Source organism: Solanum stenotomum, chromosome 6 (assembly GCF_019186545.1).
Source record: "Solanum stenotomum isolate F172 chromosome 6, ASM1918654v1, whole genome shotgun sequence".
Taxonomy (NCBI): Eukaryota; Viridiplantae; Streptophyta; class Magnoliopsida; order Solanales; family Solanaceae; genus Solanum; species Solanum stenotomum.
In genome coordinates this window covers 41,003,997-41,020,011 of record NC_064287.1, presented here as the reverse complement: position 1 = coordinate 41,020,011, position 16,015 = coordinate 41,003,997, and the positions used below count along the sequence as shown (strand labels likewise).

The 16,015-nt window shown below is 35.9% G+C and overlaps 2 protein-coding genes across 4 annotated transcripts; one reads left to right on the top strand and one right to left on the bottom strand.

Moving 5' to 3' along the window:
* Positions 1-223: 223 nt before the first annotated feature.
* Positions 224-3,787, top strand: LOC125866753 (uncharacterized). Its single transcript, XM_049547098.1, has 9 exons — positions 224-421; positions 1,363-1,421; positions 1,688-1,954; positions 2,218-2,278; positions 2,598-2,722; positions 2,826-2,888; positions 3,011-3,135; positions 3,269-3,408; positions 3,644-3,787. The coding sequence occupies exons 1-8, from the start codon at positions 367-369 to the stop codon at positions 3,402-3,404; spliced, it is 891 nt and encodes a 296-aa protein (XP_049403055.1). The 5' UTR covers positions 224-366; the 3' UTR covers positions 3,405-3,408; positions 3,644-3,787.
* A 648-nt stretch (positions 3,788-4,435) lies between these two features.
* LOC125866718 (trans-Golgi network-localized SYP41-interacting protein 1) lies at positions 4,436-15,273 on the bottom strand. Of its 3 annotated transcripts, XM_049547053.1 has the most exons (10): positions 15,139-15,273; positions 14,610-14,763; positions 12,940-13,245; positions 12,535-12,854; positions 9,678-12,501; positions 8,117-8,978; positions 7,367-8,016; positions 5,539-5,689; positions 5,371-5,452; positions 4,436-4,816 (listed from the first exon to the last, which is right to left on the bottom strand). In XM_049547053.1, the coding sequence occupies exons 2-10, from the start codon at positions 14,700-14,702 to the stop codon at positions 4,714-4,716; spliced, it is 5,391 nt and encodes a 1,796-aa protein (XP_049403010.1). In that variant the 5' UTR covers positions 14,703-14,763; positions 15,139-15,273; the 3' UTR covers positions 4,436-4,713. The 3 variants fall into 3 exon arrangements, with proteins under 3 accessions (XP_049403010.1, XP_049403008.1, XP_049403009.1); XM_049547051.1 differs by having other exon boundaries at positions 9,678-12,854; XM_049547052.1 differs by having other exon boundaries at positions 9,678-12,854; positions 14,610-14,739; positions 15,139-15,249.
* Between the last annotated feature and the right edge of the window lie 742 nt (positions 15,274-16,015).

Sequence of the window (16,015 nt, the reverse complement as noted above, 5' to 3'; positions counted from 1 at the left end):
TTCACAACTTATATTATACCATAATTTCATTTTTTAAAATTCAGTACATGATAAATTACCCCATTTATTGAAACAGGAGGAATTTAAGTTTGCTACTACTGAAAAATGGGTATAAAGAATTTTGGACCACTCAAATTTTGGATCAATTTTTTGTTTAGTCTTTTTGCCCTTTTCTTGAGCTTAAGAAATAAAAATAGCCAGTAAAGAATTTTTTATTAAAAATAAAGAAATTGGTCTCCATTCTATCACTCCCGTCTCCCTTTTCCATTAGATACTAATATAAAATGTAAAGTTCAAGTGAGATTTATAGCTAAAAGGGAAAATCTTGTTATAATTCTACAATTTCAGCTTTCAAGCAAATCATCAATGGGTTCACTTACTACAAACAACTTCTTGAAGTTCACTACTATTGTCACTTCCTGTAAGTACTTTTCCTTTCTTTGAATATGGTGAAATCTTCCTCAAGCTCTCCATGTCCAATAGTATTTTTTCTGTCTCAATTTATGTGACGTAGTTTGATTTGACAAAAAATTTAAAAAAGAAAAAAAGAATTTTGAAATTCGTGATCTATGATAAATTACGGATGTTTATGTGGCTATAAATCAGTTTATTAAGAATAAAACATTTTAAAATTAAATTGTTACTTCCTCCATTTCTATTTATATATCACAATTTTAGATTATACGTTTCTAAAGAAACCAAGTAAGTTTACTATTGTAGTTTTATTTAGTGTTTTCTTGAAGTTGAATTTTCAATAAATGAACATAAATTAATTTATTTTGATGAATTAAATTGACCAATAAACATGAATTAATCATTTAGTTTTCTATGTTGGTCAAATTTTATTCTTTTAAGGACAAAACAGGAAGAATAGTATTATTTATGTATTGATTTTGTGCAATGACAAGTACTCCCCGTTCATTTTTACTTATCACTATTTGACTTGACACTCATTAAGAAAAAATAATTATTGATATAGGTATTTTACCACATTATCCCTATTAAGTGGTGTTTAGTATTAGGTCTTGGAAAATAATTTAGAGAATAAGTATTTAATGCTGAAGATAAAATATGAAAAAATAATAATTATTTTTTTTTGATATGTCAAAAATGACAAGTAAAAATGAAAGTTTATTTAAGGAATAAGTGACAAGTAAAAGTGTTACGGAGGAAGTAGTAATGATCATCTATTTTTAGTAAGAACGACATATAAATAGGAACAAAGATTATATTAACTATAGAAATGTGTCATTTTGAGATGGACTAAAAAGGAAAGTGAATCGTAATGGGCTGAGCAGTTTCTGTTTTTATTTGGTTCATTTCTGTGCTTTACCTTTATAAATATTGCTGATGTTCTATCAGGTAGGAAGTTTGGTGATCCCAACTGTTCACCAAGGTCTGTACCCCCTATATTGTGCTATGTAAGTTCTAAAAAGCATGAATTTGTGGTTCACTTGAACTCGGGGTTAATTTCACATATGGTCACGAAACATTATACAACTATTTTTTGTCACATTAAAGTAACTGAATATTTCCCACTAATAACAGCTATAATGACTAAAGTTTCAACTAAAGATAGTATGTGACTTTACTATTATAGTTGGTAACGTTTAGTGATCATACGTGAAATTAACCCCTTGAGCTGATGTTAAGAATTGCTGACTATGTTAACTACTCATAAGTACAGGGGTTTAAAGCCAATGTAAGGGCATTTGCAAGTCAAAAATCGAGAAAAAAAGGGAAAACAGAGAAAACGGATACTGCAATACCCGATAAGTATCTGTTAAGTGATGATGTTAATCCAGATTATGTTGAAGATAGCAAGAATGCATCTCCTCTTGACACTTCCGAGGCTGGGACTTCTGTACCAATGATCCCATCTAGAGGTTCTGTGCTTAAGGCATGCATAATCACTTCTGGTTTAATAGGTCTTCTAGGCATTGTAATTAGAGAGGTAAACTCTCTCTCAGCTCAAAGATGTTACTTACTGTAAATTGTTCAAAGTTTTCTCATGAACTTGAGCGTGGTACTGCTTTTTGAATGACACAAATATAGTGATATGCTTACACTTCAGAGTGATGTGTTCGTTTGGTGAATTGGACTAAAGACTTATGCTTCAACTTAGATTGATTATAACTTCTTCTATGTGAACTCATAGATTGGTTAAGTCCATGAAAGTGAAGTAACCCTCTTATTGTGTATTTGACGGTTTTGCAGGGCTCTCATGTTGCATCAGCAGGAGGATTGCCATTTGTTGACTGTTCTGTCGAAATACCATGTAAACCTTAGAAGCTTTCTTCTTCATTCAGTAGTTTTGAAATTTCTTTAAAAACTAATTTCCAACTCCCCTCCCCCGGGATGAACACACCAATTTTCTAGAATTTGTCACGAGTATAACGTAGCTTGAGAGGAAGTGTATATGGGATTGCAAACCACATTCCTATTACACCATGGACCTGTCATGGAAAATTCTCTGTCTTTGCAATGGTGAACCTTAACTGTTTTCCAAGCAAAGAAAAGCTATTTTCGACTTTTCATTTCTGATGAGTCTCATCAGTTATAGCATAAGGTCTTAGTGCTGATAGCTCTCTCTACAGTGACTTTCCAGATGTGGCATCTTGAGTTGATTACTGGATTGGTCATACTGGTATCCTCTTGTCGGTACTTATTGCTGAAGATATGGCCAGATTTTGCTGAGTCTAGTGAAGCAGCAAATGGCCAGGTACGTATTCGAGCTTTTGCCTTGTTACATACATACTTTCTTTGGTTGGATCAAAGGGCTATTTTCTGTTAAACATTCTGAAGAAAAACAAGTTCCATTTCAGGTCTTGAGTTCACTTGAACCTTTGGATTACATAGTGGTATCACTTCTTCCAGGCATTAGTGAGGTACGCATACAAGTTTTTGATGTGTTTCTCACATATGTTACTTGTTGGAACTGCTAAATGAGTTATTCATTTTGAAATTTCAGAACTGATTACAAGCTTGTATGGGTATCTCAATGACGCAGGAGCTTCTCTTCCGTGGTGCATTGCTACCACTTTTTGGCATCAATTGGCAGAGTGTAGTGGCAACTGCTTCCATATTTGGGATCTTACACTTGGGCAGTGGTCGGAAATACTCCTTTGCTGTCTGGTATATGTTCAAACTGTGGTGTTTTCCGTAGTTAATCAATCATTGTCTGTTATTGTGATTGTGACATGAAACATCAACTGTGATGCTCAGGAAGAGTACTGAGACTGAAACGTTACGACTATTCTAATTTCAGGGCCACATTTGTTGGAATTGTGTATGGGTATGCTACAATTTTATCATCAACTGTTGTTGTGCCAATGGCTGCTCATGCTGTAAATAATCTAGTAGGAGGCATCATATGGCGCTACACATCAAATTCCTCAAAATAGATTGGTAATTCCTTCTCTTGTTTGAATATTAGCAATTTTCTAAAGTGGAAATGCTATTAATATATATGTTTTTAATTGATCTTATTACCATGTGAACATATTAAACAGAACATGTCCAACAATATCAGCTTCTATTTCTTGATTTTGCCATGGTGAAGCTATATGCGTTACAAGTAATTTCTCTTTTTCATTGTAGCTTTCAAAATTTTGACATTTTATGAATGAATCTGTATTTGCAGCATGCAGGAACAAATGTCAAGTAGCCCTGCTGTAATTGCAACTAGTGTTGTTCTGAAGACTGGTAGATTCACAAGCTAAAGAGTCATTTGGAATTCCTTTTTTTTCAACTTATTAGCATGGGATATCTTATTTTCTAATATATATATGTTATTTCTAAGTTACTTATTAGTATTGAACAAATTAATATTGACAACAAAAAACAAATCTTCTGCCAGTATTATGAGCTCCAATCTATTAGCATTATCAAGTATTTCACTAACAAATTGTTTAAAATATCTACACCATTACGATTTATGACTAAAATTGATTAAAAAGGCAATACTTATATGTTAAAAAAATTGTGAACTTGTGTTTTGGGAAGCTTCACCATATCAAATTGCTATTTTGCACAAGACACAGGAGGGGGTGAATTGATTTGTGTCAAATTTTTGCCATTTCCTGAATTTTGTCCAACATACATTTCAATACATGTTTCTTGTGAAATCACCAAAAAAAACTGTCAAGTGCAAAATAAAGTACAGAAAACAAGATTTTTACGTGAAATATCACACAGCTCAAAGATATAACTCTAGCTTGAAGCAAAATGTTTCTCAACCAAACAACCTACAAAAGCTTCTAAATAAGCATATTACGTTAGAGCTCGATAGGTTTACTATAATGGACTCAAACCCAATGATGGAAACATTCGAAGTCAAAAGTCAGAACTTGTTTAGAAACGCCGCCACATTGGGAACCAATTCAATATGACAGTGTTTGGGAATCAATAAGTTAGAGAGCGTAGAATAAAATACTAAAGAAAAGGAATGAGTTTATTGTGTATTGTACTAGACAGTAAATCAAAACCTAGCCTAAGCAGAGACGTATGCATTCATTCAACTCTAGTACAGCTATTGGCTAATGGAACAACTATCCAACATTCTCTGAATCCCTAAAACTGTGATTGCAGAGAATCTAACTTGCTGAGACCTTATAACCATATACATTTAGGCACTGAGCCAGGTCAAAAGAGGAAGAAAAAATTATAACAATATGTAATGTACAACTGCAAAAGAATCAATTATCGGAATCATCACAATATGGTGCCTAATAACCAAATATGAAGGAACAAACAATAAGCAATAAGACTTAGCCTGCCCCTTGGATGACTCATCAAAGCTCGACTCGAAGATACCCTGAATAAAATTGGAAATCAAGTGTTAGATTGACAAGCCAAGCACAACTCCCTCCCTGCACCCACAAATATGCATCTATCCCAAGTAAGTTTGGGTTAGCAACCATGTTGTTCCATTTCAGCTCATATCATACCAAATATTAAACACACACCAAAAAAAAAAAAAAAAAAGAACTAGAAATTCTCTACAGTTTATACAGGCATGTTTAAGTCTACCATATAAATCTTGGACAGAACCCTCTCCCTACACAAAACAACAACATACCACCCTCTACCTACACCACTCTCCAAAAAATCATGTCAGAACAGATGGTGGAGATTGTTAGACTTGGAATTGGTAAAGTGAAAATCATGGTACAAGGAATGAGAACCTATCAAGATAGCATCACTATTTTCATTGTTGCAAGAATCAACAATGCTTGACCTGAATCTAATGTCTCTATATTTTGATCGGCAAATGTTATTCCTAGACTTCAAGAAATGCAGCAGAAAATTTGTAATTTCATCCAAAAATATCAATAAGAAGGTGGCTAGAGAGAAGCTCTAAGATATTACCAAATTCCATCAATTCTATCCGCAATCATCTTCCCTTGCCCTGGAACAAGACCTGAAGTATTGAGTGACTTGAATGCATGACCTGCAAGACAGAAACAAATTTATAAGTTTGCTAAACATTACATTTCTCTTCCAAAATTTTCAAAGATTTGTATCTAACATCTATACCTTTTTCTTGGTCAGCTTCCTCGTCATTTATCAACCGTTCAGATTCAGAATCTATATTTATTGCAAGTTGATCTGCAGATCCCTTCCGCAAAGTTCGGACATGAGCAGCTGATGCAACTGAAGAAGAGGCTAAATTCTTACTAACTGGTACCTGCAACAAGAAGAATGTAGCAGGTAAGACTGCTTTGCACAAACATTTTCTTCCCAGTTTATAGAAAAAATGTTATGTCAGAACACTAAAAGGGGAGCCTAGTCTATGAAGTATCCCATGTTCACACATGGACCTGTGAAGGGCTGACCCCAACGGGTTGTAATATAGACAGACAGTCTACCCTAACGCAAGCATCTGTTTTTTATTACACAGCTCAAACCCCTGATGAATAGGTCACATGAAGACAACTTTTACTATTGCTCTAAGCCTCCCCTTCACAAGTCTACACTTTTGTTTGTAAAATACAAGCATTTATCATTTTTACAATAGTATATTGATACTGAGAGGTTAAACAAATTATATCAGATTCTACCATCACCACAGCTACTTTGAGAGGAAAGGCAACCACTCAATGCTTGAGAGCTCCTTGAGTAATGACCAAAAGACAGAAGTTTGCATTGGAAAATAAACGCAAGTGGCTTTGGAAGCGAGATTTCTGTTGGATACACCAATGTTACCTAACATGTGGTCTGCTTCGGTTCATTTTAAGAAAAACAAGTTTAAAGTTCACTATTTAACCGAAAATATCATTCATTAAAGGTTCTTTATGTCTTCCATCAATGTACATTAAGAAACCTTAATTAGGTTTTTAAATATGAAGTAAGAGAATTTTAACGTCATATTAAACACTATTTTTTATACTTCTAAATTGCAATAGAGAAGGCTCCAAATAAATACAGAATCATTTCCAGAACAGCAGGATGCTATTCACGGATCACCAGGGATTAGTAAATCAAGGTAACTGTAGGGCACACATACATATAATGCATAAGCAAAGACACAAATTGCACATATGTTAAACTCACTTCCTCTATTCCAACTTTTACTCATGATCAAGACCTATATCAACAGAAATATTGTCACTTTCTTACACATAAGTGAAGCAGAGGGATGTTATTGAAGATATCTGATGACCATATCATTTTGGACAGGTCAAAACAAGCAGTCTCAAAGGCACAAACACGAAATCTTCAGAATGCATAAGCAACATAGATGATTCATATCTCCCCACCCTAACTTATATGAGATGGAGAAAATTAGGTCATGACTGTGCTAAAGAGGTCACTTGGTCTGTAGAAAATGACACATCAAAATATCTTGATGGCCAGAAGGTCAATTAAATTGGTTGCAATTTCGTTAGCCTTGTCTCAGGGATGCCACTTGGGCATTTTATGGTGGCCAAATTAAATCACGTTATTTGCATACTTAGTGTGATTATAGCTTTTAAGCGTTTTCTAATTTATCTTGCATTACATTATATATCACCAATAATTTACTATATCTAGCCAATCAGTTTTTTCCAATAGGAACCAAATTCTTTTGACAGGTTTTCCAACTTAAAAAAACAAAGGAATTAAGGCGTTGCTTGATTATTATGCATTTGTCAAAAGATCTTTTTTAATCAATTTTTCAAAAAACCTTCAGTCTCAGCCTCTTTAGGTATACTTGAGCAGACGTATCCTTGGAGAAAAAGATTAAAAGGGCAAGCCAATTAAAAGATGGCATTACTAAGTAATAACACATAACTGACCAGCAATGGACGTGAAAAATATTGAAAGAAGGCAATGTAATGACTTAAACTGAAAAAGGAATGCAATGTACTGCAATCGAAATTACCACATCTTGAACTTCAGATATCTCTGACTGAGTAGGCAAGGATGCTGCTTCGAAGATGCCTCTTTCCTGGTTGATCTCTAGTGGTGTAACCTTAAGTTGATTAGAATTTTCAAGTGACTTAACCTTACTTGACAAGTCCTCAACAACCTTTTGGGTACCATGTAAGTCAGCAAGCAGTTCTTCTGTTTTGGCTTTCAAATTTTCAGATTCCAAGACTTTGGCAACAATCAGCTTATCAAGCACTGGTAAAAACCCTGTCACTGGAGTCTCTTTATGGAGGTCAACCAAATTATTGCTCCCCAGCTTATGTATAATATTTTCTAAACCAATTGTGAATTCTAACAACTCATTCTTCATCTTTGCACAGTCCACCTCATCTTTCATGTGCTCTTCAACTTCATCCTTCAAACTCTCAATTTGCAGTGCCTGTTTCTCAAGGCTTGATTGTAATTCTTTTTTCTCACGAGACAGTGAGTTCATCTGGAGCTGTAATCTTGGGAAAGTATCAACTACATAAAAGAGCCTCCTGACATCAGGTGAATCATAGGCCTCTGCATCTCCCACATCAGGCCCCATGAGTGTTTCAATCTCTTTTAGTTTATCAAAAAGAGATCTCATATGAGATGCTGAGAGGGTTAAGTTTTCAGCTTCTGAAAGAATAGTATCAAAACAGGCCATGAGAAAACTACTATAGTCACAGCCAACATTTTCATAATTTAAGGGGGGGAACATAGTAAACACAATGTGTACCTTGAAAATTCAGTGAAGCTTTAGCATTGAGAGACAAAAGTTCAGCTTCTTTCTCCTTGATATTATCCTCTTTAGCCTGATAATCCTCTAATTTAAGCTTCATCTCATCGCAAAGATCATTCAATTCTTCTAGATTAGTCTCCAGATGGGAGATCCTCTCTTGGTGGGTCTCCTTTTCTTCCAAGACTTTCACACAAGTATTATTGCTTTCTTCCAATTTAACCTGCAAATCTTTGATAGTACCAACCATTACATCCATCACAGGTTTGAATTGTTCAGTAAGATGGTGGCTTTGTCTAGCTGCCAATAGCAGCTTCGCAGCAGTCCTTGCAGACTGGCTGCTATCAAGCTCCAAGTGATGATGTACTATAGCATCTTCACCAAAATTTGCTAATTGTTCAGGTGAGGTTTCCTTCAACTTTTCCAGGTCAAAGTTGGAGCCAAGTTCAGACAATCTATTTTGAGTTAAAGCCAGTTCACTAGTTGCATCCTTAAAAGCAGAAAGTAGAACTTTAAGATCCCTTTCCAACGATTGTATAATATTTTCCTGCGCTAGCCTTCCAACTTCTGCATCTCTGACCTTTTGCTTAAGAGATTCTGTCAGTTCAATCACAGGTAGAGCTTTGCTTTTTGTCAACTCCAGTTTTCTAAGAATGGCTTTGATCAAATCATCCATCGATGCAGAGTAACATCCAATGTTCTCAGCAAGAATCTTGTTTCTCAATTCGAATCCATCCACAATTTTCCCAAGATGCAATGTGATATTGTCACCATCAGTTGCATTTGGTTCACCGTTGGCTACTTCCTCCTTTAGAGCATCATTAACAACAGATACTGAAGGAATTGAGAAAGATGGGTCATCCTACAAAAAGAACATAGCAGAGAAGTAAGAGAAGGTACATCAAGAACATGCAGATCACCTGATCATATTACAAGTATAGGTAACATAAGTATATCCATACAGGCACAAGTTTTCCTATAAATAAGTCAACTTGATACCTACCATTTGTCAACTGCAAAATTCGAAAAAAAATCATTCTAATGACAGAACGAGCAAGCAAGGGACAAGTGCATGTGTAACTGATCCGAAACAGATAAGAATTAACATCAAAATGGTCTTTACAATTGGCCAGCAAGTTGTTCATTAATAAACAAAAAAAGCAAACAGGCAGTCCACCAGCAAATGGAACAAGTAATAAGCTGAAAACGACAAACGATTTCATATTTATATATATATATATTAAAATTGTTATTTTACAATTTAAGGGATGTATTATGAATGAACCATGATAATTAATCGCTGTCATAAAACAGGGATAAGGTGACGACAGCTATTTAGATAAATTCTTCAATTACTTCAGACATCAGAGATATTTCAGGTAGGTTATTTTTCTCACAAAAAAAACCACACCATAAACCAATAAGAAAAAAATCCAAGAAATCAACCACTCAAATAAACTTCCGAGCAGTAAGGTTGTGACTGGGAGGTGGAAGATTACTCAAAGAGAAAAGCAACAAGGAAAAAAGGAAGAGGAAGAAGGTGTGATGAGGCTATAATTACCTTAGTAGGAGAATCTGGTAGCACTTCAGTATCTACTTCAGAAAAAGAATCCCAGATTTCTTTAAGAAGAAGATCCATGTCTTTTAGGCTCTCAAACTTTCCCTGAAAAGTTTTTCGGAGAGAGGAAAACAGAATTTCATCTCTCAGAAGTAACTGAAGACGGCTAAGATGGGTAGAGAGCTCCAGAACTTTAGTTTCTACGCTGCCCTGTGACCCAGCCAACTCTTGCATGCAGGCATCTACCTTGGAAGTCAGAACTACAATTTCCTCTTCTGCATTCTTCTTTTCATTAACAAGATTGGAAATTTTGTTTCCTGAATCCAGCAAAGCATCTTCTAGCGACTTTATAGTCATGGAAGCATCACTTAGCTTACAGTTTTGGATATCAGCTTCCCCTTTGAGCTTGTTTATCTCGTTCTCTAGATCAGCTCTACCAACTTGTACCCTATTATTTTCCTCAGTAAACAGAGATATGTTTTTTTCTGCTTGAACTAGTGCGTCCTCAAGGGATTGTATAGTTTCATCTGCCATTTTTAGTTTGTTGGTATGGAAAGAGAATTCCTCCTTGATTTTCTGTAGTTCCGACTCAGCAGCATCTTTACCAAGTAAAGCTTCTTCTTTCTCATTCTTTAGTACTAAAACATTCTTCTCTGCCAGGGACAAAGCATCCTCAATGGATTTTCTATCCACGAACACATTCTCAAACTCAACAGTTTTAGCAGAAGCTTCTTCCATTGCTTTCTCTAATTCTTTTTCAACTAATGCCTTAGCAGCTTCAAACTCATTTTTGTCCTCCAAGAGCTGTGAGATGTTGTTATCCGCAGCAGATAATGCATCTTCTAGGGATTTAATGGTTTTCTGGACCTCCAACAATTTATTGGCTAAAGAACTGGCTTCATCTTTAACTTGCCCCAACTCCTGCTCCGCCTCCATCTTTGCAGTTTGGCTTTCACGTACGTATCCTGAAATCCATTTGACCTTTTCAATGGGATTTTGAAAACCCAAGTCAGCCGGAAGAACAATACCATCAAGTAATTCGATAACCTTTTGAAGCATGTTATTCCTTTCCACTAAGAACTGCTCTAGTTGATCCCTTTGATCCTTCATAGCAACAAGATCAGCTTCTAGCTGAGGGATACGGTCCATCTCAGCTGAGAGCTTATCAATCTGCAACTTGTGGTCATTAGATAGAGATTCTTGCTGATGCAAATCTGACTTCAGCTTCTCAATTTCAGCACTCTTCTCATCCAATGTTCCTTTCAATTTTTCTCGTTCTTGGACAAGCCCCTTGCCTTTTTTTACTGCCATAGACAACTTTTCCCTAAGTAAGGAAACTTTGTCCTCATATTGTTCAAGATTCTTCTCCAGAGATTCCTTTTCTTCCTTTAAAGCACAAAGTTCCTCAGTAACCTTGACTGAATGGTTTGACAATCTATTCAACTCTGCTTTATCCGACATCTCTTCTGTAAGTATTTGACCATATAGCCTCAATTCTAGATCCCTAATGTACAAATCACTCTGCATCTGTTCAAAGGACTCGAATTGATGACTATGGGCTTCAACAGAGGCACTACTTTCTTCTTTTATATTTTCAACACATTTCTTAATGAGTACGGTCATGTCAGATTGGCTTTGATAGACCAATTCTTGATCATACGTGTTGATCTTAGAAGCCTCTAGCAGCATACTGATGATTCTATCCTTATCCATTGAAGCCTGATGCTCTTTCTGGGCAAGCACTGCATATTTATGATTTAAATCCTCCAATTCCTCTTGAAGATAGTTTTTATCCTGTGCTTCTCCCACAAGAAAAGCAGTGAGCTGACCAATCTCATTATTTGCAGCCTCTTTTGCTGCTCCCATCTGCTCATGTAATATTCTTACATCTTCCTTAGCCAGATTTAATGATTCCAGGAGCCAAGCAACCTGCGCATCAGGTCCATTTGATTGTACGGGCTGGGGGAAATCAAATGATGACAAGGAATCTGCCACTCTTTGGAGTTGTAAAGACGTCTCATTCAATGCATTCATCTCATCTGCAAGCCACTTGACTTTCTCAATTGTATCTGTTGACTGAAATTGCTCACTTCCACTGGCCTTGGACAATATTTCTTCACATTTTTGAAGTATCATCTCCTTTTGAATGAGAGCTTCCTGCAGTGAAGCAGCTAAACTTTCGCTTCTCCCCAGTAAATCCTTGGTTTGTTCCACAGCTTCAAGACTATTCGACTTCTCTTGCAACTCAATTTGATACCTCTGCAGCTCACTAGCTTTCTCAGACAGTGACTTCTTCAAAGCATCACGCTGCTGAACTAACGCCTTTCCTTTTGTCACAGCCAAGCTAAGCTTCTCTTTTGTATTAGCATACCTTGTTCTCTCCTGTTCAATTTCAGCACCCAGCTTTGTTATTTCAGCATTTGCATTCTCAACCATCAATTTATATTTATTAAGTTCCTCAGACAGTTTCCCATTTTCATCACTTAAAAAGCTCAGATGTTGGTTTAGATTCAACTCTCTTGTTCTAAATTCAGCCAATGTATCACGTGCAACCACCAACACCCCCATTTCATCCTGCATATTATGGTCTGGTGCAACTTCAGTTAAGCTCCATCTAAGTTGGTTAACTTCGGAAAGGAAAACGTTATACTTCTCAGCTAAAACTGAGATCATATTCTTGACATGAAGCATTTTTCCTGTAACTGACTCATCAGAGAATTTTTCTAGAGGAACCGCTGAAGCAAGAGAAGCTAAGATCTCATTAGCAATCTCTGTCATATGATGCTCCTTTTCAAGTTGAACCACAGACAAGTGAGCAGAATTTTCTTGTTCTGAATTTGAATGAGAAAGAGCAACATCTCGTTCCATTGAAAACTCGGAAACCTTTGAATTGAGGGCATCAATTTCTTGATTCTTCATATGTATCAAGTCATTAAGTTCTCTGATTTTGCTCTCAGTCTGAACACGCTCATCCAGAACTTCTTTAAGAAACTTGGAGACATCTGTTACCACCTCATGCAATGAGACACCAGAGGCCAAATCCCCGACTCCTGCTTCACTATGGTGAAGATTCTCAACTAACTCACCGTCATCCTTATTTGGTAGTGACCGAGTATCAATCAGACCCTTGAATAGATTGGTTAGGCGAGTGAGTTCATACGTAGATGCTGCTCTTTCTTCCTGCACATAGAGCCAGAGTTGAGCAAATAAATATCATTGAATATAGCAGTATTTATGGGAAACTACCTCAAATAAAACCACCAACCTCAGCTTCTCGAGCAATCCGATCTTTTTCAGCAATACTGTCATTTAGCATTTTGCGCAATTGTTCTACCTCGGCTTTCAAGTCCGGATCATGTGCTCCATTGCTCAATCCTTCCAGTTGACTATCATGTGCATCATTGCTCTCGTCTACATACTGAGGAGTTTCAGGACCTTCTATGTCATCAGGGCAATCAACAAACATGTCCTCCCTTCCCCCATCATCTGCCATTCTTGTATCTTTTGTATCATTCTCTACATACTCTGCTGCAGCCACTGAAATCCCACCTTTTAGATCCGCAGCATCCACCTGAAAAGATTTTGTCCAAGACAAGCTCTAAGGATATTCATTTACAAGACTAACATATGAGCTATCAAGTTACTAAAAAGTTATTGGAACAAACATGAAAATGATAAGACAATAGTCAAAGTTTTAAATACAGAAGAACCAACCAAGACTTCTATTTAGATGCAAATTCCAGGCAAACAAATATGACTGTAAAGTTTCACCCTGCCATTCCTTTACCTCAATATTTAGACACTTCAAGTAAAATGATTTCAGATTCTCCGCCAAGTATTCTCCGATATATAGGAAGTAAGCATATAATTCAATTAAGAACCCAATCCCATTTGGGAGCAAGAAACAAGGCTATGGAGATATGGAGTGGAGTGATTGATGAATGTGAAAAAAGGCTTTCAAAATGGAAGGCTCAATCACTCTCTCTTGGGTGAAGGAAAATTCTGATAAACAGCTTCTTGGATGCTCTACACACCTATGTTATGTTCCTGTTTTCACTACCAGCAAAGGCAGAAAAAAATTGGATTCATTAAGAAGAAACTTTTTGTGCAAGGATGGAAAGACACCAAAGCTTTAATCTAGTTAACTGGAAAGCAGTTATGTCCAGCAAAGAAGGAAAGTAATACCAGGGACTTCCTATTGGTACTGGAATGATATCAATACAGGAAATGGTGGAGGATGACCCCAGCATGTATCTAGTGGACAGGGGCAGATCTATGTAGAAGGGAGAGGGTTCCACAGCACGCGGACGTCTTGGTTGAAATTTTGTATATATATGTTCCTGGATTGTCCTATGATCCAACCAAAGTGTATATTTGTATATATATGTATAAGCAAATGTATAAATATTAACCATGGCACCGAAAAGAAACAATGAGCCTTGTAGTGCTAGTGGTTAAAGCTCAAGTTTAATACCTTGGGGATCTTGCTAGTGGTTAAAGCTCAAGTTTAATACCTTGGGGATGCAAGATCGATCCAACAAAAAAACTGTGGATAAGAAGAATAGAACCCTAGATCACTTCTAACTAAAACCTTGTCTAAATTAACTATACAAGTCTTCCTCCATGAATATTATGCTACATATGTTACTGTTCAAAGTAGGGTCGCAGCCTGAGCTTCCAAATCCTAGATCCTGCTTCTTCTGGTGGATAACATGGACAGAAAGAAATAGGAGGTGCTTTGAGGGCAGATATAGTTGTATCCAAAGAATTAAGTTAAACTCTTTCCTGTCTTACAGATTCTGGTGTAAAGAGAATACTTTTTATGAAGCTATTTTAGATACATGAACAACTCTAGAAAACATACTCAAGCAAAGTAGGGAAAAGTATACATTAAATCACCGACACATAAAAAATCAACATAAAGCAAATATCCACCTGATTAATAGCAACTGGTTTTACAGAAACTGAAGCTTCCCCTCCATCTACAACCCCAAGTGAATCATCATTTCCATCATGATTTTCTGACATTGCATGCCCCAATCTCCCAAATCCAGCTTCAATTTACCTTCCAAGACACAAAATAGGGTTTCTGAAAAAAAAAAAAAGCATCAATCTTTATTGACACCCATATCAATATATGCCTAAAGAAGTGAAAAAAAAATCAATCTTTCTTAACACCCATATCAATATATGCCTAAAGAAGTGAAAAAAAATCAATCTTTCTTGACACCCATATCAATATATGCCTCAAGAAGTGAAAAAAATTCAATCTTTCTTGACACCCATATCAATACATGCCTCAAGAAGTGGAAAAAATTCAATCTTTCTTGACACCCATATCGATATATGGCTAAAGAAGTGGGAAAAAGTGAATTCTTTGTTGGTACCAGTACAGAAAAAGTAAATTGCAAATGAGAAAATGATAAGAAACCTAGAGAAATGAAATGAATCAAAATATATTTACCAAATGAATATTTTTGTTGGGTTTCGATATGATTAGAGTTGAAGAAGAAGAAGAAGACGATGATGGTGTGTGTGGATCTTGGATTTTGTAGCTGTGCAAATCACGTGAACGATTGCAATTTTGTATTCTATATATGCCTTGAAGAGTTACTGTTTTCGACGTCGTTCTACGTCAAGAGCCGAAAGTGCCACTTGTTACTGGTTACTGTTACAACTTTACAAGTTGAGAAGATTGCCTTGGGCTTCCCAAACTAACTTGACTTTGGGAAAAGGATATATATACTCCCTCCGTCCCATTTTATGTGGCAACATTTCCTTTTTAGTCAGTCCCAAAAAGAATGTCACATTTCCTTATATGGCAAGTTTATAAAAGTACAATTCCTCTTTTATCCTTGTTGATCCCACTTAATTTTAAAATAATATTCCAATACATTTATGAGGAGAGAAAAAAAAAGTCTACTTTTTAAAGGGCAATTTGGTAAACATTTCAAAGTCTTCATTTATTTCTTAAACTCCGTGCCCGGTCAAATGTTGCCACATAAAATGGAACGGAGGGAGTATATCTTTACGTAATGTTTTATTTTGGTCCTGTAATATATNAATCAATGTTGGGAAGTTCATAAGTTTATTTACTTTATTTATGACAACTTTTCACGTTAAATAAGGGTATAATAGGAAAAAATTTGTTGTCCTTTCTTGATTTGTCAAAATGGACAACTAAAAGAGGAAATATGAACAACTAAATAGGGACAGAGGGAGTATATCTTTACGGAATGTTTTATTTTGGTCCTGTAATATATTTTACTTGACTGAAACAGTTTTCAATGTATAATAAAAGGTGTTTATTTTGATCATTCAAAAATAAAAGTGTTATAGTA

Bases quoted from the DNA above. Each gene is read 5' to 3' on its own strand.
- LOC125866753 (XM_049547098.1), top strand. From the start codon at position 367: ATGGGTTCACTTACTACAAACAACTTCTTGAAGTTCACTACTATTGTC. The intron at 422-1,362 runs GTAAGTACTTTT...ATGTTCTATCAG, and splicing joins CACTACTATTGTCACTTCCT to GTAGGAAGTTTGGTGATCCC. The intron at 1,422-1,687 runs GTAAGTTCTAAA...TCATAAGTACAG, and splicing joins TACCCCCTATATTGTGCTAT to GGGTTTAAAGCCAATGTAAG.
- LOC125866718 (XM_049547051.1), bottom strand. From the start codon at position 14,702: ATGTCAGAAAATCATGATGGAAATGATGATTCACTTGGGGTTGTAGAT. The intron at 13,246-14,609 runs GTGGATATTTGC...AAATCTTTTCAG, and splicing joins AACCAGTTGCTATTAATCAG to GTGGATGCTGCGGATCTAAA. The intron at 8,017-8,116 runs GTACACATTGTG...CTATTCTTTCAG, and splicing joins AGCTTCACTGAATTTTCAAG to AAGCTGAAAACTTAACCCTC.